The 21,572-nt window shown below is 38.0% G+C and overlaps 4 protein-coding genes across 5 annotated transcripts; 2 read left to right on the top strand and 2 right to left on the bottom strand.

The window, feature by feature from the left end:
* The first annotated feature begins 99 nt into the window (after window positions 1-99).
* Window positions 100-4,437, top strand: LOC116201847 (sulfite reductase 1 [ferredoxin], chloroplastic). Of its 2 annotated transcripts, XR_004155955.1 has the most exons (9): window positions 100-426; window positions 928-1,710; window positions 1,786-2,082; window positions 2,253-2,450; window positions 2,665-2,799; window positions 2,889-3,005; window positions 3,099-3,257; window positions 3,364-3,679; window positions 4,303-4,437. XR_004155955.1 is itself a non-coding variant. In XM_031533276.1 (8 exons), exons 1-8 carry the CDS (start codon window positions 256-258, stop codon window positions 3,568-3,570), a joined length of 2,067 nt encoding a protein of 688 aa, XP_031389136.1. In that variant the 5' UTR covers window positions 100-255; the 3' UTR covers window positions 3,571-3,912. The 2 variants fall into 2 exon arrangements, 1 of the variants encoding a protein (XP_031389136.1); XM_031533276.1 differs by lacking the exon at window positions 4,303-4,437 and having other exon boundaries at window positions 3,364-3,912.
* Window positions 4,354-4,895, bottom strand: LOC116201849 (photosystem II 5 kDa protein, chloroplastic-like). The gene has a single exon (XM_031533278.1). The coding sequence runs from the start codon at window positions 4,893-4,895 to the stop codon at window positions 4,569-4,571; it is 327 nt and encodes a 108-aa protein (XP_031389138.1). The 3' UTR covers window positions 4,354-4,568.
* A 569-nt stretch (window positions 4,896-5,464) lies between these two features.
* LOC116201848 (cinnamoyl-CoA reductase 1-like) lies at window positions 5,465-10,028 on the bottom strand. Its single transcript, XM_031533277.1, has 6 exons — window positions 9,798-10,028; window positions 8,233-8,402; window positions 6,655-6,846; window positions 6,403-6,565; window positions 6,101-6,287; window positions 5,465-5,801 (listed from the first exon to the last, which is right to left on the bottom strand). Exons 1-6 carry the CDS (start codon window positions 9,919-9,921, stop codon window positions 5,657-5,659), a joined length of 981 nt encoding a protein of 326 aa, XP_031389137.1. The 5' UTR covers window positions 9,922-10,028; the 3' UTR covers window positions 5,465-5,656.
* Window positions 10,029-18,103: 8,075 nt separating this feature from the next.
* On the top strand, window positions 18,104-19,880 carry LOC116201824 (phospholipase A1-Igamma3, chloroplastic-like). The gene has a single exon (XM_031533240.1). It carries the CDS (start codon window positions 18,182-18,184, stop codon window positions 19,748-19,750), a length of 1,569 nt encoding a protein of 522 aa, XP_031389100.1. The 5' UTR covers window positions 18,104-18,181; the 3' UTR covers window positions 19,751-19,880.
* The last annotated feature ends 1,692 nt before the right edge of the window (window positions 19,881-21,572 follow it).

Raw genomic sequence — 21,572 nt, 5'->3', positions numbered from 1 at the left:
AAAAAAAGCTGAAATTTTTTCGTATCATAATCCAACACTTTTCAGCCGCTGCCACTCAAATCGCACGAACAAACAAATTCTACAGATATATATATATATATATATATATATATATCAAAAAAATATCTGTGCGTGGAGAAATTGCAGTTCTTCTTCGTCCTTTACTAGCCGGGCAGTTTGTTTGTAAAACCCTAGCTCTCTCTCTCTCTCTCTCGCTGTCCGGACGGTGTTGCTGATTCGGAGCTACGAGACCTTATGGCGGCGTCGCTTGGAGCTGCTAACACCGTGGTGCCGAGCGATCCCAAGCTCAGGATTCACAGTTTCAACGGGCTGAAGGCCTCGGGTTCGGTCGCTCTTGGCCGGCAGCTGAATGTCCTGTCGGTCCCCTCTGCTTCCGGGAAGTCGGTCGTCCGGGCTGTGTCCACGGTGAGCTTTGTCCACTGACCCCGGAATTTTTGTTTGTCATTTTTTTTTATCTGAATTTTGAGATCTATGTGGGGAATGTGTTCTTTCTGCTGTTCTGCATGCTACGTTTAATCTGAGCTGCGTTAATTTTCCTCAATTTGAAAAGTGGAGGGAGAAATGAAGAAGCTTTGAGCATTTTTTTTTGTCCTGTTTTTCGTTTTTTTGGATATATTCCTTTGACCTAAGAAAAAATTCCTCGCTTTAAGACCGTTGGAGTTGCTTTCTGCATGGAATGTACCCTCATGTCGATTTCGACTCCTCATGTCGATTTCGACTCCTCACAGCTTGTTGAATTGTCTTTTGTCACGTTTTCTGGCAGTTTGAGGAATATAAGGGACAGTAAAAACAGAGCTTGTTTGTAATTTTCTCGTGTTGGAGATCTGGCTAGCGTGCCTTCAGTGATTATGGTTGCCGGTTGGTGTATGGTGTTTGTTTTTTTATAGCTTTTGCTGTTAAATGCAGCCAATAAAGCCTGAGACTGCAGCTGAGCCGAAGCGGAGCAAGGTTGAGATAATTAAGGAACATAGCAATTTCATAAGATACCCTCTCAATGAGGAGTTGTTGACGGATGCCCCCAACATAAATGAGTCTGCTACCCAGATTATTAAATTTCACGGGAGCTATCAGCAGTACAACAGAGATGAGCGTGGCGCAAAGAGCTACTCGTTCATGATTCGTACGAAGAATCCCTTTGGGAATGTCCCCAATCAGCTCTATCTTGTCATGGATGATCTTGCAGACCAGTTTGGAAGCGGAACACTTCGCTTGACTACCAGGCAAACGTTTCAGCTCCATGGCATCTTGAAGCAGAACCTCAAGACTGTGATGAGCACCATAATAAAAAACATGGGTTCGACCCTTGGTGCATGTGGTGATCTCAATCGCAATGTTCTTGCTCCCGCCGCACCCTACACAACTAAGGAATACGTGTTTGCTCAGCAGACTGCAGAGAATGTTGCTGCTCTTCTCACTCCCCAGTCAGGTTTCTACTTCGACATGTGGGTGAATGGAGAGAAAGTCGGGCTGGAAGATCCCCCGGAGGTGGTGAAGGCTCGTAATGACAATTCCCATGGAACAAACTTCCCTGATTCTCCTGAGCCAATATACGGGACTCAATTCTTGCCAAGGAAATTCAAAATTGCTGTCACTGTGCCGACAGATAACTCAGTAGATATCTTCACTAATGACATTGGCGTTGTTGTCATCTCAGATGACAATGGAGAGCCTCAAGGCTTCAACTTATACGTAAGATGAAACATTCCTAGTGTGCTTTACTCTTTTTTGGCCGTTGAAGTATCTCAAAAGTTGTTCCATTTGCAGGTTGGTGGTGGTATGGGAAGAACACATAGGCAGGAGACTACTTTCCCTCGTCTTTCAACACCCTTGGGATATGTACCAAAAGAGGATATCTTGTACGCAATTAAGGCTATCGTTGTTACCCAGAGAGATAATGGGAGAAGAGATGATCGTAAGTATAGCAGAATGAAATACTTGGTTGACTCCTGGGGAATCGAGAAGTTTAGAAGCGTGGTTGAACAGTTCTATGGAAAGAAGTTTGAGCCAATACGTGACTTGCCAGAATGGGAATTCAAAAGCTATCTGGGATGGCAAAAGCAGGTTGCTTTCACTGAGCCGGGTTTACTGTTTGCATTCATTTTGCTTGATCACAATTTTGCGATGTCAATGCAAAGGCAGCGCAGTTCCCCTGGGTCCTAAGTTGAATTCAGTTTTATTTTCTTCTTTGCACAATTACTCCTATTTTCTAAGTATTGAAGTGTATTTGGCAGGGTGATAGTGGTTGGTTTTATGGGCTTCATGTTGATAATGGCCGTATTGGAGGGAAGATGAAGAAGACATTGAGGGAGGTTATTGAGAAGTATAATCTCAATGTGCGTCTAACACCGAACCAGAACCTCATCCTGTGTGATATACGCAGTGCATGGAAGCGTCCAATCACCAAGGCTCTTGCTCAGGGTGGTCTTCTGGTAAGATGAGTCTAAGTCTCTTGAAAATTCTCGAGCGTGCTTATATTTTATCAGTTTGCTCAGGAAGTCAGCTGCTTCCAGTGAATGATTTGCATGGATTGCTTAAATTTGCTTTTCTTTGATTCGTCTACCTGTCAGCCTAATATTATTTGAACAAAAAGGATCTGAATATCTGATATTTTACACAATTCTTTCTTTTGTTTCTTGTCGGTAGGAACCTAAATATGTGGACTCCCTCAATTTAACTGCCATGGCTTGCCCAGCATTGCCTTTATGCCCACTCGCAATAACTGAGGCTGAACGGGGAATACCTGATATTCTCAAGAGGGTCCGAGCTGTATTCGAGAAGGTATATGACCATCATCTAAAGCAAGAACTGTTTTGCGCATTTTATTGGTAATGAAATTATGTGCTAATTTATACCTATTTTTGTTGTAGGTTGGTCTTAAGTACAATGAGTCTGTAGTAATTAGAGTGACTGGTTGCCCTAATGGCTGTGCCCGACCTTACATGGCTGAACTCGGACTTGTTGGTGATGGTCCCAACAGCTATCAGGTACTTCTTCCACTTGGATCTCGTGGTAAAATTGTTGTCTCTGAAACCTCTGGAATGAAAGAGATGCCTAATCCTTCTTCGTGGATGGAACAGATTTGGCTTGGTGGAACCCCCAACCAAACGACTTTGGCCAGAACATTTATGAACAAGGTTAAGGTTCAGGAGCTCGAAAAAGTTTTTGAGCCTCTTTTCTATTACTGGAAACGAAAGAGACAAGCGAAAGAATCATTCGGCGATTTCACAAACCGCATGGTATGATCCAACTCAATATTTTAATTTTGGCGAGCAATTACTCTATGTTCCTTTCAAGCATTCTCTGGCTGTCATTATGAATGAGTTTATTTTGTTATTTCTCCAGGGATTCGAGAAACTTCAGGATTGGGTTGACAAATGGGATGGAGTAGTGAAGATGCCAGCACGATACAATCTCAAGCTTTTTGCTGATAAGGGGACTTACGAGGCAATGGAGGAGCTTGCACTTCTGCAGAACAAGAGTGCTCATCAACTGGCCATTGAGGTTGTCCGCAACTTTGTTGCCTCTCAACAGAATGGGAAGAGTGAATGAGCAAATGAAGAAGATTCCAGCGAGTTGTAGTTCTCTAAGATGCAGGCTGCTGCTCGGAGTCAAAGGTTAAATAAAAGGATGACCCGGCACTTCTAGCTGTTACTGCATGGTAACAGCTAACCTTCGACTAGATTTGAAATTTTGGTTCTTCATCCACGAAATTGGTGTAATTGTTTTGCTTGCGTTTTGATTTTTCTGAGCTAAACAATTTATCTGGTCGTTCTATATTTAGATCGTTGGTCTGTGTATTACTTGATATGTTTGGCTATGTTTGGAGACATTGGCAGATGATTAATCCAACATGTCTTTGTATGACAGAATGTGGAAAAACAAATTTCAACTTGTTTGTGTCTAATGTAGAATCGCAACTGACGCAGAAGATAAATCCGAACCAACTTATGTCTGCGTATTATACTTTATTGAGGGTGTATCCTGTGAATCGGTTACTGGGAAACTGGATATTCCTTGCCGAGGAAAAGAGTTCCCTATAGAAACTCTCTCAACAAGAACCTAATCGGCATGGTCCATCAAATCTCATAAAGTTCGAAACTCGAATATTCAGGCTGTTTTCTGATCCTTCTGATAGGTTCCTCTGCTCGTCTGCCAGTTATATTTGCATCAAATGTCTTAAACCGAAACTAGTTTGGCCATTGCTATCGTCTATGAACCTTCTGAATCCCATTGCTTGAACCTTAAACTAATTCGGTTCAAATACCTTACCTTGATGTGCAGTATGAAGAATGTCTGCAGTGCGAGTTTCAGTTCGAGATGCAAGAAACCCGATAAAACATTAGAACGACCGACTGGCCACTGAAAGTCATCTTATCAAAATAGTAGAAATTAAGAAGCAGAAGAGAAGGAAGAAACAAGATGGAGGAGGAGCTGTCCGATCATAGAATACAATTTGTTCATTACAGATTTTCACCAAATCATCTCACACCGATCAGCATTGACTCAACAACAAAGATTCGTGAGAGAGACAGCAGAGTTCCCTTTCCTCAGTTGCGGCAGACCCTGGCGGTGGGCATCGTGACGCAAATGGGGGCATACTTCTTCTTGGCTTCAGGAGTGCCACGCTTCGGCTCGTCGTCGGCCAGCGCTGCTCCAGCAATGGCAGCAACAGCCGTGGTGGCGGCAGCAAAGACCAAGTCCCGTCGTCCGTTGACCCTCTCCTCGGCCTTGGCAATGCTCTTGAGCTCAACTCCAGCTTTCTCTCCCTCGGCGGCTACCCTGGTGGCCTTGGCCACTATCAGGCCCCGGCGAGGAGCCAAGACGGGCTGTGCGGAAGCCGCCAAGAACGAGGCTGTCATGGTCATCGAGGCCATTGTCGGAGAGCTTGTGATGTGGCTGGCTGGCTGGCTGCGTGTTCTGATGACTCCAACGTTGTGGATGGAGGGAGAGTTAGTTTTGTGGGTTAAAAGTGCAAAACGGGAATTGAAGGAAATGGCCATGATCCATTTCCTTATCCTGAGGAGTGATTTCTTCCCTAATGGGTTCTTGCCACGTGGCACTTTTTATCTGGACAGAGATTCGTGGTCGGGAGATCCCCTCAAGGGAGTGGCAGCTTGCACAATTCCGACACCTCTATAGGATTCACTCACTTCCTATAGCAGCTTCACCACATGGTACGAGTCGGACCGTTAGCATCGACATACGTACTTTCATCTGCTTCAGATCCATGAGATTCATAACAACAGTACGAGAAGAGATTCACCCATTACGTGTTCGCGGTTACGGTTTAGCCATTCAAGATTGTTATTTGGTGGAAGTGGTTAAGAAGATATCACCAGTTCGGTTGATGTGGCAAACTGAGACTTCTTTGAGCTATCGTAACATGCACTCCTTTATCCTCCAATATTAGGCTCAAATTACGGATTCAAACAACAAAAGCAACTGGAGGAACAATATTAATAAATAACCATGCCATTAATATGATAATGTTTCGAACTGAGAATAGAGAAGCCGGATAATCTGACCCTTCAAAATAGGTAACGAACGGCACAAACACGACTGGAAGGAACAGCGTGTCTTGCGTTTATTATTTAGGGAGATAAGCACACGTTCAGGAGACTCTCTCTTCAGTCTCTCAAAAAGTTGCAAAGCCCTTCTCCTTCAAGCTTTCGACAGTCTCCTTGATACCCTGTTCCAATGGGATGTAATCTATCCCCAGACTTTTCGCCTTTTCCTTGGAGACCTGATAGGTCGGGACGAAAGGCTTATCATCCGCACACCTGTAAGAAGTTATGGAAAAGAAATTATCGTAACGTGTAAAACATCTTACAGAAGCAAGTGCCACAGAAGAAGTTGGGTACAGCGAGCTTATAGTCAGGTTGGACAGTGACTAGGTTTGTCCGGGTAACTTATCTAAGTTACACCATCAACACAACTCCTGGGAGTTATTAATTGATGCTGGTGGTTCGAAAAACCGTATTAGAAGTCATATACCCGATGGCATGTAGCAGCTGTGTTTGCTACCTTTAGTCAGCCAAGCAGATCATACTAAACCAACTGTTCTGTAACCATTGCTTACTTTTCTGGGAGCTTGATTTGAGGGTATAGTTCGCGAAGGATCTTCACAACTTCAGAGTAGTGGGCGACTCTCTCAACTAAGCAGTGCCTTCCACTTGCAGATGGGATCTCAAATGCCTGAACATGAGCATTAGCAACATCTTTCACATTGACCCATCCAAAACTTGCGTTCGGGAAAGTTTCTGCTCCTGTAATTAAAAATAAATTGAACAAATTAACCGTCTCTTTGACCATTAAACTATAAAAGTTACATGAGTAGAATTGACCCTTTTATTAGCAATAGAAGCAATTACAAAACGTTACCATTGATTATATTCAGGATCGCAGCAGCACTTGTGTTCAGCGTTGGCTGTAGAAGAGGACCGATCACCATAGCAGGGTTAATCGCAACCATGTCAATGCCCTTCTCTTTAACGAATTTCCAGGCAGCATCCTCAGCTAAAGTCTTTGAGAGGACATACCACATCTATTTCCAAAAGAAAGGGTAAGAACAAGCCAGATGGATTAGAGCACAATATTACGCTGTCTGAAAGAAATTGAAGAGCACATATTTACCTTGTTTTCCCTGCAAAATTCTGGAGAAGAAAACCAAGTCTCATCCACCACAACATCAGGTGTTCGAGGTTTTCCATTGTATGCTACTGCAGCAACTGATGAAGTTAAGACCACTCGCTGGATGGAAGACACTTTTGCACACGACTTTAGCACATTGAGAGTTCCCTTCAGAGCAGGATCAATCAATTCTGCCTGAAAAGATGAAACAATTTAGCAACGATCAAGATGCTTATGTCATATTAGCTCAGGCAATAAAGGACATTTCCATTTCATCAGTGACATAAATCTGTTCTTGCCAGTGCAAAATTGTTGAAATAACGGCACATGTGCCTTTCAATTATAGTATGCCAAGAAGACCAAAAAACAGCAGAGTTTGACGAAATGAAAGTCTATGTAAAATCAATAACGAGGATCAAAAGAAATTATTCTCTCTTCTGCAGCTGCTGGAGTAAATAATGAACATTCAAACTCAAAAAGTCGTCGCTAGGAATTACGTTTCCAACTATTGAAGGCTGATAATCTATGCATATATATATATATCATTTCAACTAAGTCTAGACAGCATTATTTGTTGGGTATAGAATTATCATTTCAATAGCAGAAGCAAGAAAGTTACAAAGTAAATTCACCACTCATGAGTGTCAGTAAGCATACATCAGCAGATGTATTTTCTTCATTCCCGATAAAATTATTTAGTCCAAGTTTGGTCAGACAGCCATTTGCTTCAAACGGTGGGTTAAGGAAACTTAAACAATAATGCTTTTACAAGATCAGGTATATAATGATTTCATATGCAACAAGTTTGACTTAAAATGTATGAGCTCACTAGGAGTTTGTTCAATGAATAATGAAAAAGGGCGGTAAATATATTGACCAATAGAAGAATAAAAGATAATGGTGACTGGTAAATAGCTGCTTAGCCCCCAAATATGGTAGCTGACCAGTTCTTGATCTCTTTTGGGTCAACATGTAGTCTTCTATGTAAATGTACTACCATAATTTCTCCAAAAGATATACAAATCCCAAATGTTGAGGATTTAAAATGACGAACATTTTAATACTGACAGAACATCTGATGATGTATCTTCATTCCCAAAAAATTATCTATTCCAAGCTAGGTTAGAGAATCATTTGCTTCAAACGGATGGTTAAGAAACCATAAGCTCAAATTCTTTTGGAAGGTCAGGATTGAGAAGATTTCAAATGCAACTAGTTATAACTTAGAATGCATGAGTTCAGTAAGCATTTCTTCAAAGGCTGACAATTATTTGCTTGAATCATGAAGAATGAATGATAGACTGGATTTAAATCCTGACCGACTGAAGGACAAAATAAGATGATGGTGACTGGTAAATAGTTGCTTAGACCCCAATGGCGGTAGTTGACCACTTCTTAATCTCTTTTTGGTCCACATATACATAATTACTCCAAAAGAATATGAATCCCAAATATCAAGAGCTTAACGCAAGTAATATTTTACTAGTGACTCAACATCTAATTCTGTCAGTTCCAATAACTTAAACACAAATAAGCACCAAGAAGAATCCAACTAAAGCAAATGAGATAATGATATCAAACCTCTGGATCCTTGACATCATGATAAAAGGGAGAGGCAGTATGGAAAACACCGGCGCACCCATCAACGATAGGATCAAAAGAGCCTTCCTCCAACAGGTTTGCTTTATATAGTTGAAGTCTCTCCTTAGCCCCGTCAAGAGAAAATAGATGCTCAGTTTTTCGTGGATCATCTGTTCATGTGATCAAGAGACCATATTAGGGATATCATAAAAGAATTTACAGGTTAGCCATGATAATAGCACAGAATACTATGTAATACAGAAAAGCATGGGATATCGGGATTCAAGATACGCAAGGAAGGAATTTATAATCTCTAAGAACTACTTCAACACATATAACAAACTTTTCATTTCTAAAATAAATCCATCATGCAATGTGATATGCACAAAGATAACTAAAATTTGCTGCATCTCCTCCCCCTGATTTCTTGGATAACCTTAATGTCTATGCACACTAAAAACCAAACCGCATGGGTTCATGCTGCACAAAGAAACATGGAACTTCCCTCAATTTCAAATCATCCTAGAAAAACTCTGAGAATGTATAGCCACATGATAAGGCCAACGACCATCTACAAGGACTAGGAGCAAGGTATCAATTAAAAGATGCAACGCTCGAGAAATGATGTCAGCTAAAAGTGAATATGAGGCAATGCAGCATAAGATATGGCAAAAACAAATGTAAAAATCGAAGGCATCAGTAGACCCTCTTAAGGAGAGACAACAGAGGTAATGTCAGCATGTATTGAGATGCTAGAAGTACGGCTATTTAGTATACTTGAAGTCCAAACCCAGGGAAAAATGACAACAGAAAAAGATTGCGATAGTAGAAACAATTCAATTATACCCTTAGCTACCTATGCAAGAACAAAGCACCGCTAGCTAGCTATAAAGGAATAATTGAACCCCATTGCCTATTACAACTCTTGCCATGTCAATCAATGGCAATGGAATCACAAACTGCAATATTCTGCAAACATGTCTGTTATAAATTATTTTGCAATTACTTTATCTTCCTCGCTCATATAGGGCAGAACATTGCCATATAGACATGACCGCTATCAACCCCCGAGATAAACCGAGGCTCACTAGTCTTTTAGGCAGCTAGTACAAAAGCACACAGGCATAAAAACATAATACGAAGTCTTCATCGTATTGTATGCACCTAATCATGGAGCAACACTGAGGTTCAAGCGCAGATACAAATTGAAACTGATCAGGGAATCGGGAAAACGATGGATCAAAACAACAACACAGCATCAGAGAATCGGAACCGACAATCAGTTCATTAACGTTCAACATCAGCAAAATCGATCAAAGAAAAAGCAAAAGTTCTGAGCTTGAGCAAGCTCTTAGCCCAACGCAATGCAGCCGAACATCGACCGAATTTCATTCACAGCAACCGGATGATCGAAAGAGTCGGCGATCGGGTGGCAAACTGGAGGAATCGTGCCCACCGCCGCAACCCCCCCGGGGCAATCGATCACACGCTAAAGCTTAAACATTTATGGCCGGAAACAGGAAGAGAGGTGTGGTGGGGTAGGTGAGAGGATGATTGTTACGGACTTGGGTCGCGAACGGAGGCCTTGACGGTGTAGCCGCGCTGGAGGAGGAGCTTGACAAGCCATGAAGCTATGTACCCTGAAGCTCCGGTCACGCACACGATCTTCCCAGCTCCGGTGACGCTCATTTTCTCCTCCTCCTCGTTCTACTTCTTTCTTCAACCTTCGGCTTCGCTCTGCTCTGCCTGGTGAGCAGTGACTGACCCTGTGAGGTGGATTGGGATTCCCTCCCGGCATGATCCCCCGTTAATAAATGCGTAATTTATTCAATATTTATTAATATTTTATAAGATTGCGTCACCCTATAAGTCACATAGAAGGGAATGTGACGCAATAAATTTGAGTGCTTTTTCTGTCCCAGGGAAGGCGAAATCCATATTGAGTTACGGTGACAGCTTTTCCCGCATCCGACTCGATGGATGTGCAAGGCGGTGATACCGAGTCACTGTAAATGCACTTGATGCTCATTTGCAGTTTGCGCTGTCATCAATTATAATATATAAAAATTGAAGTTTTCAACATAAACTCGCTATCTAATTATAATGAGTAAACTCTTAATTCAATAATGAGTGTTCTTACAATTCCATTAAATGAATTTATCGCATTTTGTAATTTAATCAAGTTTGATGAATCGTTTCCAATTGGTTTACATTATTAATACATACTAATTAATTATTAAGATTATTTTTAAAAGTAAAAAAATTACTCGATAATTATAAGTGACATATCAAGATATGAAATTCTTTTTATATAATTTAATTGTCCAACTATTAAAAATCTATAAAATTTTATCATTCACAAGTTAGGTATAGGAAAATTAAGATTTGTCGACCACTTTTTTTTGTCCCTAAAAAACTTCTCATCCTTCCCGTCAGCAATCCAACCCTTTCATTTCCTTAATATGTTAGTCTCAATGCACATATGAGTATAATTATGTATATATAAATGTTTGTATATGTTAAATGTTTAATTATATGAATACTGTTATCTTAATACGTTTGCTTAGATGGAGTGTAATTTATTATTTTGAAGTTAATTTATATTTAATTAAGTAGATTACTTTTAGTTTATATATGTTAGATGCAATCATCTTTTATCATCGTTATATATTTAATATTAATTTAAATACCATATATGCTTTAAATATATTTTTTTTAAAATTAAAATTTTCCATTCTAATTATAAGACAATATAATATATTATCTTTACTCATGCAATCTTATTAATATTCCTATAATTTTAAAAATATAATTTGACTTTATATTTATACAAGTTTCTTGGGTAACACACGGGTTACCTAGTTAAAAACTAAAAAAAAAAAAGGGACTAAATTGTGAATTGTCCTTATCACGCAAATCCATCTATAATACATAACGCAAAATAGAATTTGTACATTAATTACGCTTTAAATGTATTAATATAGATAATTAATATTATTTTCTATGAAAAGTTAATCAATTTAAATTTTGTTCCCTAGGAAATTATTGAAATTTTCATGCCCCAAATAAATATAAATTTTTATCATAGAAGTTTAAACTCTAAAATATTTTAAAGAGGTCTTATATGTAGCTTCTTTGTTCTTATTAATATTGTAGCAAATTCAATACATATATGTATATATAGATTTTGCATCGATAATGTAATAACGAAGAAATAATTTCTTTAAATTTGTTCATATAGTTTATTATAGAAATTTAAAATATTAATAACTGTTTTAGTTACCAATTTACATATGAAAGGTTATTTAAATATTGATTGTACTTTGTATTATAATATTTGGTAGGTATCTCTAAATTTATAAAAATTACGTATCTATAAAGATTATTATAATGTAAACGTCAATTGGAAGTGATTAATTCCAAAAAAAAATTATTATGTATATTTATTTATTTATTATGATATTTGTATAAAAACAAATTAAATAATTTATAAAGTAACCAATTTGTTATGCAAACATGTCTAATTTCTATTAGAAAATTACTTGGTAAAAGAACTAAAAGTAGATTGTTTCTAATTGTGTTCTCCATGAGTTTATTTATGGTCTGAAATTATTTTTATAAATTTAATTTATGACCATAATTTTATTAAAGTTATTGGAATACGAAACTATAAAAAAGTAAAAATTTCAATCATAATACTCATCTTTTAGCAATATTTTGGCATATATTTATCAAGAAACCGGTGCATCGCACTAGTAATAGGCTAGTATATATTCAGTATAATTGCATTTAGGAGACAATAAATGCACTTAATTAATTCAATGTCAATGAAAATTAGCATAAATAGGAGTAAACTTTCAACAAATAAGTGTTACTGCTATTAATTAACTTAAATTCCCAACAGATACGGAAAAAATATAAGAAAAAAATGTAGTTGAAATATTAACTTGGAAATTTAGTAGTCCTCGATCCTTGAGATTCGGCCATTAATGAGTGCATATATATGGTAAGTTCAAAGATTTTTGAACAACTTTTGGAAAATGACAACAGTAAGAAATAATATTAACTAATAGATTTGTGAAAATTTTATAAATCCATGAGGAATTTTGATGAATTAATAATATTATATCGTTCCATTGTCTTTGTCTATATCTCCTGGAATATAAAATTATTTCTTTTCTGTACACATGCATATAGATATGCTGTATGTTAGAGGATTCGTAATAGTTGATGTAATATATCTTTATTTAAAAAAAAAACGATACGTAACTTTCTTTATAAAAAAAATTAATGTACAGACAAGGAAAAGCTCAAACATATAGACAAAAGGGGGGGGGCGATTTCTTATTTTATATGATTTAATCAAAATTAACTTTTATAAGATAACTCAAAGTAATCACACAATTTAAAGAGAATCTCGTTGTTTTTGTAATTTTATCTCATATTATTACTTTTTTTTTGTATGCATCTTGATATTCAAAAATTCAATTGGGTTCTGACTAATTCAGTCGAGCCGATCCAACTCAATATGGGGTAAATATCCAAAATTCCAGTTGGCTTTCCATAGTAGGATAAGGTGTATTCATCTTTCTCCCCTCTTATCGCCAAAAACAAAGGAACGTATATGTTTTCTTGGATTGAGATTCTTTATTTAACGCATGAGAGGGAAAATATTTAGAAAGAAGAACATAAAATTTTATCCCTCGTCGATTAATATATATATATATATATATAATAATTGATTATTTTATTTGTCAATCCATTTTAATTTTTTATGAGAGACCGATAATATTTAATTGTTTAGAAATAATTAATATGAAAAAAATGAAAATGAAATGAGTTAGTAGCTACTTAAATTAATTAAGCTAAGTAATTTTAAAAAATGGAAATTATATAAAGAGATAAAAATTATATGAGGAGCTTAAAATTCTACGTGGAAGGAAACATATGTATATATTCGAAATAAAATTTAGGCTGTTAATTCTTAATGCCTCACTACAAGATAATGCTTCTTAATTATAGTTGAAACATATGTATAAATCCGATTTTCTTCTGCGAACCCGCAAAACAGCACATAAATAAGTAACCATATTCATATTAACATCTACAATGCACCTTTTAATATTAGAGATGAGACACACGAAGATAAAGTCGTGCAACGGCACAAGCAGAAAACTAATTTTAATGCATGTACAATCTTCTATCTATCTATCTATCTTCTATATATATATATATATAACAGGTCCCTTTCGAACCCATGGGGAGAGTGTGTGGGTTTTTCCCATCTGCACCCCCATCCTCTTCTTTTTATAAATCTCAATTTTTATTAAATTTAATTATACATATCCCTTTTTTTCCCGGTGTGTACGTGACATAGCATATGCGCGAACAACTTGTCATAGATTCGTTGATTCTATAGAATACCAAAACTACGACCTTCAATCCCCTATTGATTCTTCGAATTCCTAGGAAATTGGCATTCAACTCAAATCGAATCCGAGAATGGGCGAAAGAGCACGGTAACTCCAAACTTTATTGAATGATCAAAATATTTTTTTAGCCCTAGGATTTACATCGCTTAAATAGGATTAAAAATGCCTAAATTACACAAAAGAAATAATTTTTTTCTAAAATTGCAAAAACATCCAAATAACATAAAATTATCCGCTTGAGAGCCTAAATGATCGAATTCGGCCTAAATTACGTCTTTTCATAGCCTAAGGCAATGAGTTGTGTTTTAGAGACCGTTTCCCTCGAGACAGGGTCGTCAGAATCTGTTTTTCTCAAGGTACTGATTTGGTACGTCTTGTACTACATTAGTACGTACCACATCATATTCCGAAATTTAATATGCCCAATTAATCTAGATTCGAGTAAAATCGATCCACTAAGGCATAAACCTTTCTTGATCGTGAATTTTCTTCATTCATAAAAGTTGTATCCGATGTCTTACCTAAAGATAACAAGCACCGAGTCACCTAAAACCAACCCATGTTGATAAAAAAGTCTATTTCAATTCCCCACCAATTTTTAGGTTCAACAATTACTCACCAATTTATATAGTCTCTTTTTATTTGTGATTTTTTTCTTGGTGTGTACCATTTAATATTCAAACGTCCTAGATCCGATTAATTTAGATTTCCAACAAGGTCAACCCACTAAGGAATAAATCTCTCATAATCATGAATCTCCAATCATAGGACTCACAACCGACGCTCTATGTGCAATGCGTGGTAATATAAAAAATCATTAAAGAATATATCATAATAATAATGACAAAAAATAACGATTGATTTAATGTCATAAATAAAATTATAATGATATATGTGTTTATAAAAAGGGAAGTGGTTCGATAAGGGTAACTTCAAGTCTTTTTTCCTTTTCTTACCGAAATATATGTTCTAGGCTAATCTAAGTTTAAGATATTAAGAGAGAGGGACTTTTTTATTTCTTTTTCAATGAATTAATAAGTGATTATATATGTGGTTTCTTGAGAGTTAATAAGATTTTTTAAATATAGTGGAGGTTTTTTTTAGTTCATTTGATACTTTTGTTATAGTAATTGATGTTTGAAAGTTATTTTGAGTACCATATACTTTTCAATATGCATCCTTATTATATAATAATGGTTGATATATCACAAGTATTTTATTAGACATATTATTTTTATATATTTCAATATCCTAATAATATCCATTAAGAAAATGATCTAATAATATAGAACATAGCTTTATAAATATAAATATAAATTTAGGCAAAGCATAATGAGATATCATACACTTGCCTTTTGAATTACAAGTAATAATTTTATACCTTTATTTGCACGAGAAGACCTATAAACATTTCAAACCTATTGTTTTAAAGTATTATAATCATATATAAATAAGCGGCCATAAAAATAATAATTTCTTAATATTGCATCTATCTAATAAATTATTCGAGGGAATTAGTGTATCCATGGCGAAGCGTGGGCATGTTCCCTAGTATTAATTATTATAATAACAATAATGGCCCGGTTAAAATAGGGATGGCAACTTGTGCAAATACGATGCAAATATACTATGAGAATCATATTTTCTCAATGTTATAAAATCACCCCCAGTATTCCCCCAATTTTCACAGCACTTTTTAAAAGTGATAATGATTGGACCCAGCTCGACCGGATTAATGAGGCTCAATTGAATTTTATGGATATCATGGTTCATACTAAGAAATTGTCATTATTCACACTGCAGCGTACGACTCCGTGAATTATATTTATAATAAGCAAATTTATCCTAAAAATCCATAGCCACATGAAATCTAAAGAATCAGGCGAAAATTTTTCCTAAATCTAAATCTTATCTCCCTAATATATGGATTTTTTTTATTGAATAAGCTAAGAAATCAAGGTAGCTTTCCATTGGATTTAAACAAGGAATTAGGAAATGAATCTAAATTAAATGTAAAGATATATAAAGAATGCATTGCGGTTTTTTATCCGTGGTTTTGTATTTAAAACCGTGTCCGTGGCACGCTTAAAAACCGCATCCACATCATAACGATTCACGTGCGGTTATGCTTTGTAAACAACCGTGTAGTTGTCTATGCCTATAGTTTTTTAACTGCAACACTACCATCCTCCAGATGGATACATGAAAGGTAAATGAAGGAACAAGAAAAGTTTCGCTAGCGATAATCGAACATGAATCTTTTGATTTTTATAATAAGGATATATTTCACTGCATCCATATAGACGCTTGCACCAAGTCTTGGGTCTCCCATGAAGAGGCCTAATGGACACTTTTGGAGGGCTTGGGCCCCAGCCGGACCCATCCACGCGAGAAGATCGATCGACCATTCTTGATAAGGGCAAGGCCCCATCCATACGAAAATCTTTTGAAAAAGAAAAACTTTTATAATTATTAATCAGAAGGGGAAAAAGAGTGCCAGTTGGCGACAAAATATCTTAAATGCAGGCGGTGGCCGAATCATTGTCTGAAGTATTTTATTGCACCGATCACAAAAAACGACCGACATGGAAAATAATTAATAATGCAATGAAATAAAAATTTTATATATAGATATTTTTAATACGAAAATCGAATTTAAAATTTTTTTGATTATAAAGTAAAAGCGTACAGCGACACGATACACTATCTTGTCTCGAAAGACGACATCACAATATCACAGAGGTTGGTTGATGACTTTATGCTCTCTCTTTCGGCATGTCAGTGAGATCACGGGGATAAGAGATGTCCACAGCGTTTACCCATATGATGTCAAAAGCAAAAGTATTAGTTGAGGCATCATCAAATTAGCATTCATATAGGCCGCAACATGAGAGACCCACACCATTATTATTCCCTTGTGTGTGAAACTTTCTAATCTATTCGGAAAAAAAGGCTCCTTTATTTTTTTTTTTGCCGGTGGGAACGGGATGACGGCAAGGAAGGTATACATTCCAATCGCGCTCAGATATTCGATTCATTCCCGACAATCGAAGGAAAATATACGACTAAGGTAATCGAGATTAATCGTGATATTTACGAAGCGGGAACAACCGCTCAACATCAATCTATTTTATCATTTCTAGCAGATTTCGGGACCCTTGTTCAAGCGTTTGAATTAGCTGCGGATGTTCCTAATAAGGTCGAAATATGCCACTACGCGACTCTGAAATCAAGAGAGAAATTGCATAATATATAGTGTACATATGTCTATATACATCCGCATTACATACATGTTATTTGTCGCGTACGGACATGAATCATGCCTAATAATGTCCCAATAATATTTTCTCTCACAAATTCCTCGTAAGAACTAAGGTATAAAAAATGGAGGAGAGATGTCAATATCAAGAAAAGTCCAATAATATATTTCCTTACGTTACATACAAAATAAGAGGCTGACGGACAGACTTGCATAATCCTCTTCTCTATTCTTCCACGCGAACAAATTACGAATAATAAAGGCGGGGTATGGAAGTCCAACAATATCGCCGAAAAGCAGCAATCCTAATGCAAAAGGTGGATGCCAACAGAAATGAAGACGAAGGGGTATCTACAGAGTCCTTCTCGCCGTTCAATCCGCACAAAAGTTAGCTTCCCTATATTCAATCCGCACAAAAGTTAGCTTCCCTATATGACCGTTTGGTTGGAGCCAGTCCCCCATTAACCTCCACGTCAGTGCCATCTGATTGCCTTAATAGACCCTCCCCTGAGAAGGGTTTGGAATTTCCTTGGTGTGAATCACAGTCTTCCCAAACAGTGCTTCTCCCTCAAAAGGGATCCGAGAACCATCCATCTTGGGACGCTTCTTCGTCCGACAAGCGTCTTCTGGAGAGAGTCATTCCACTTTCTCCAAAAGAAGAAGAGTCATCGGAGGCAGCAGAAGGCCGGTCACCACCCGCCGGGGCGGGTGGTTCCAGTTCAACGTCCATACTTAACCGTCAGCAGGCAAAAGAACTATCCTAACTGCCACTGAGAAAAAAACTGCCACATTTCAAACCCAATGAATAAATGAAATCTCCGTTTGTAGCTTCTTCTATTTACTGAGAAACCAGAGAAAGCAAATGGACATTTTCTTTTTCGAGTTTTTAATGGGAAGAAGCAACTAGAAATTACCCAAAATGTGAATTTTCATTTCAACTTTTTACTTTTTTTTTTTTTAAAGTTAACGGGGCCAAAGAACCAAGAAAATTAAAGAGCAATAAGGTGGGACATAGAAATTCCGGAAATATCGCCTAATAACAAAAACTCTAAACAGTTAAGAACTGAATTTAAAACACGGACACCAAGTGGGAGCGAGATTACCCGTTGAGCAAGCCAATTCGTACAATAAATTCCCTTTCGTGGAATACGCAATTAATTTCAACCTTTTACTTTCACTTACACATTACTTTCGCTATAAAGCTACACACACGCAGATTGCCATTGTGCGTACTGATCAAGTATTCTCGAACCCTCCTATGGCTTCTATGCTACTATATTCTCCAAACATCAACTCTAAGAGCACCGCGTTAGCCCAATTTCCATTGCCTAGGCAGCACAATCAAAATTCATCAACAATCAAATTCCCACTTCTTAGGCACACACCCTTTCCATCCAAGTCCATATCTCTTCCCATCAAATGCTCATATGTTCACCTTAGTGATCGTGTTCTCAACTTAGAGGACCACGACGACGCTGCCGCCTTTGTTCATGAAGATGAACGCCCCCTATGTGAAGTGTGGAGACAGATTCACGGATCTGATAATTGGGATGGCCTTCTTGACCCGATGAACTCCCATCTCCGGCGGGAGATCATCCGCTATGGGGAATTCGCGCAGGCATGTTACGACTCCTTCGACTTCGACCCGCACTCTAAATACTGTGGCACGTGCAAGCACCGTGGAGCACAGTTCTTTGAGAAGCTCGGCATGGCGGATCGAGGATATCAGGTGAGCCGGTACCTCTACGCCACCTCAAACATTAACCTGCCCAACTTTTTCCAGCACTCGAGGCTGAGCAAAGTGTGGAGCAAGCACGCGAATTGGATGGGCTATATAGCCGTCGCGACCAATGAGGAGGAGATTAGGCGGCTTGGAAGGCGAGATATCGTGATTGCGTGGAGAGGCACCGTGACGTACCTCGAATGGCTCTGCGATCTTAAAGACATCCTCCATCCCGCGCACTTTAGGGACGATCCAACAGTCAAGATCGAGGCCGGGTTCTACGACCTTTACACCAAGAAGGAGAAGAGTTGCCAGTATTGCTCGTTCTCGGCTCGCGAACAAGTATTGGCCGAAATAAGGAGGCTCATCGAATACTATAGAGGAGAAGAGATCAGCATCACGATCACCGGTCATAGCCTGGGAGCAGCCCTTGCACTATTGAGTGCCTATGATATAGCAGAGATGGGACTGAACATTGTTCAGGACGGGGACTCAGCTAGAAGAATCCCGATCACGGTCTTTTCATTATCCGGCCCTCGAGTGGGCAACCTCAGGTTCAAAGAGCGGTGCGATGAGCTCGGGATAAAGGTGCTCAGGGTGATCAACGTGCATGACAAGGTCCCGACAGTACCAGGTCTCTTCGCGAATGAGAAGAATGCGGAACTCCAGAGGCAATTAGAGAACATGATCTCGTTTCCATGGAGCTACGCTCACGTTGGGTTGGAGCTCGCCCTAGACCACAGGCATTCGCCGTTCCTGAAGCCCACCAATGACCCTGTTTGCGTACACAACCTCGAGGCGCTCTTACATTTGGTCGATGGCTACCACGGGAAGGGATGGAAATTTCATCTGGCAACCAAAAGGGACATCGCGCTCGTTAATAAGAGCTGCGATTTCCTGAAAACCAAGTATGACATACCGCCAAACTGGTGGCAGGTCGAGAACAAAGGGATGGTCAGGAGCAAAGACGGCCGGTGGGTAGTGCCCGAGAGGCCGATGATAGATGCCCATCCACCAGATACAGCGCGCTACCTCGAGCAAGTCTTTCCGCAGAAGCCAGTCGATCCGTGTATATGTAGCATGCTTGTTGTTCATGAATTTTGATTAATTGGTACGTGATGGAATTATAGTTCCGGGCAGTCCAGGCCATGTAAATGCGACATATAAATGTCTCTAAAACCTATGTCACAACTTTTGTCTATACGAAATTCCTAATAATATTTATAATGTGTCAGCACGCTTCTAAATAAGAAAATGTTTCGAAATTCTATCTTCCCAAATGAAAATTTGACTTGAAAAAGATTTTATGATGCATAATAAATTTTCACCTTTTTGTCTAAAAAAAAAAAAAAACACCTTTGGACTATATCACTCGTTTTTTCACGATGGATCACCAAACCGACACCACCTTTTCGCTTTGGCTGAAGACTCCACTACTCGGGTCACTTCATAACATTCCTTTCAAACCGACCACAAACTGATCTAAAGGAGACAGGTTGACCCTGCCTTAATAATTTTGCGTATTTGAAAGGCATGGGCGATATTTTGTCACGACAAAAGCAGCTCTCTCTCTGTTTTTTTTTTTAATCCCTGTCCACAATGGGAAAATAATATGAAATTTAAAACGAGAGAAAATTGGAAACACGAATTAGGTCGTGGTTGGTCGTGGTTGGTCATGGTCCAGACGACTGGCGAGGAAGAACATGCACATGTGCAAACATATTTACGCCATGATAGATCGAGGAATGATGCGGTGAGTAAGGCCGTTTGCAGATGAGTTTCTAAAAGAGCTAAGGGGACGATTTTATGATGTCTTCCAGCAGATTCCTAAATATATATCGAATGTCTCCATCACGCTATATTTATGGAACTTGTTCGTGCAAAACATAAAATCAATTCTTTATCTGCATGTCACCAAATTAATAATCAATAATAGATTCATAAATTGAATGATAGGATGATGACACCTAGTTACATCAATATCAAAGTATTGATAGAATGATTCTGAGATGTCGTGACGCAAAATAACATGCCCCCTTAATTATTTATAGAATGCCTCATATCAAAGTAACAAACCAAAATTCTTCTCCAATTAATAGTAGACATGCTATACATATACCTCAAAGATTAAAAAAAAAAAAGAAGACAATATCTTCATTTTATTTTATTTTATTTTATTTTATAAGAGGAGCTTACCGACCTAATTGATAGACCTCTAGAAGGGAAAATAAAGAGCGAAAAGTCTCAACAATGAAAATTAAATCCAAAATCTCTTGATTCTAAATCGATGAGGAATGTTGCTGCATGCATTTTTTTCTACCCAAACTTTCTTCGATTTTTCAATATTTCCACATGTTACGTGCATGAATAATAACACATGGATACACATTTCAAAATATCAAAATAACGAGTTGGCTTAGGTAGTCAAAATATAAATCTTACATGGTTGGAGCGATACACTAGAACAAATGTGAGTCTTAATTGAAATTAAGAGCTACGTACGAGTTTGAAAAATCTACTCCAACCGTCAAATCATTTTTTGAGAGATTTGCTTTTTCACTATATGATATATTAGAACAACCTTTTGCTAGTTCCACGGGGCTAACGGAAGCGTAAAAAGGAACAGAAATTCAAAATTTCTTACCCGTAAAACTAATTCCAAGACCTACTAGAAGAGTAAGAGTAAATAAAAGCGTACCTGGAATATTTAAAGTTGTCGACCGAGCGTCCCACGCGTGACGCCTCTACTGGTATCCACACCGACTTTGTCGACGAGTTTTCGAGATCGGCGGTGCTAGCGACCAACACTCGAAAGAAACACCCCGATGCGACACCCGAAATTTATTAGACTAGTAGGATTAATTCAAATTGAACAATTCAACTTGAATTTCCTTACACTTATACACGTACACCCATATACATGTAT

The sequence above is a fragment of the Punica granatum genome, chromosome 3, assembly GCF_007655135.1.
Source record: "Punica granatum isolate Tunisia-2019 chromosome 3, ASM765513v2, whole genome shotgun sequence".
NCBI lineage: Eukaryota > Viridiplantae > Streptophyta > Magnoliopsida > Myrtales > Lythraceae > Punica > Punica granatum.
This window is presented reverse-complemented; position numbering and strand designations above follow the sequence as displayed.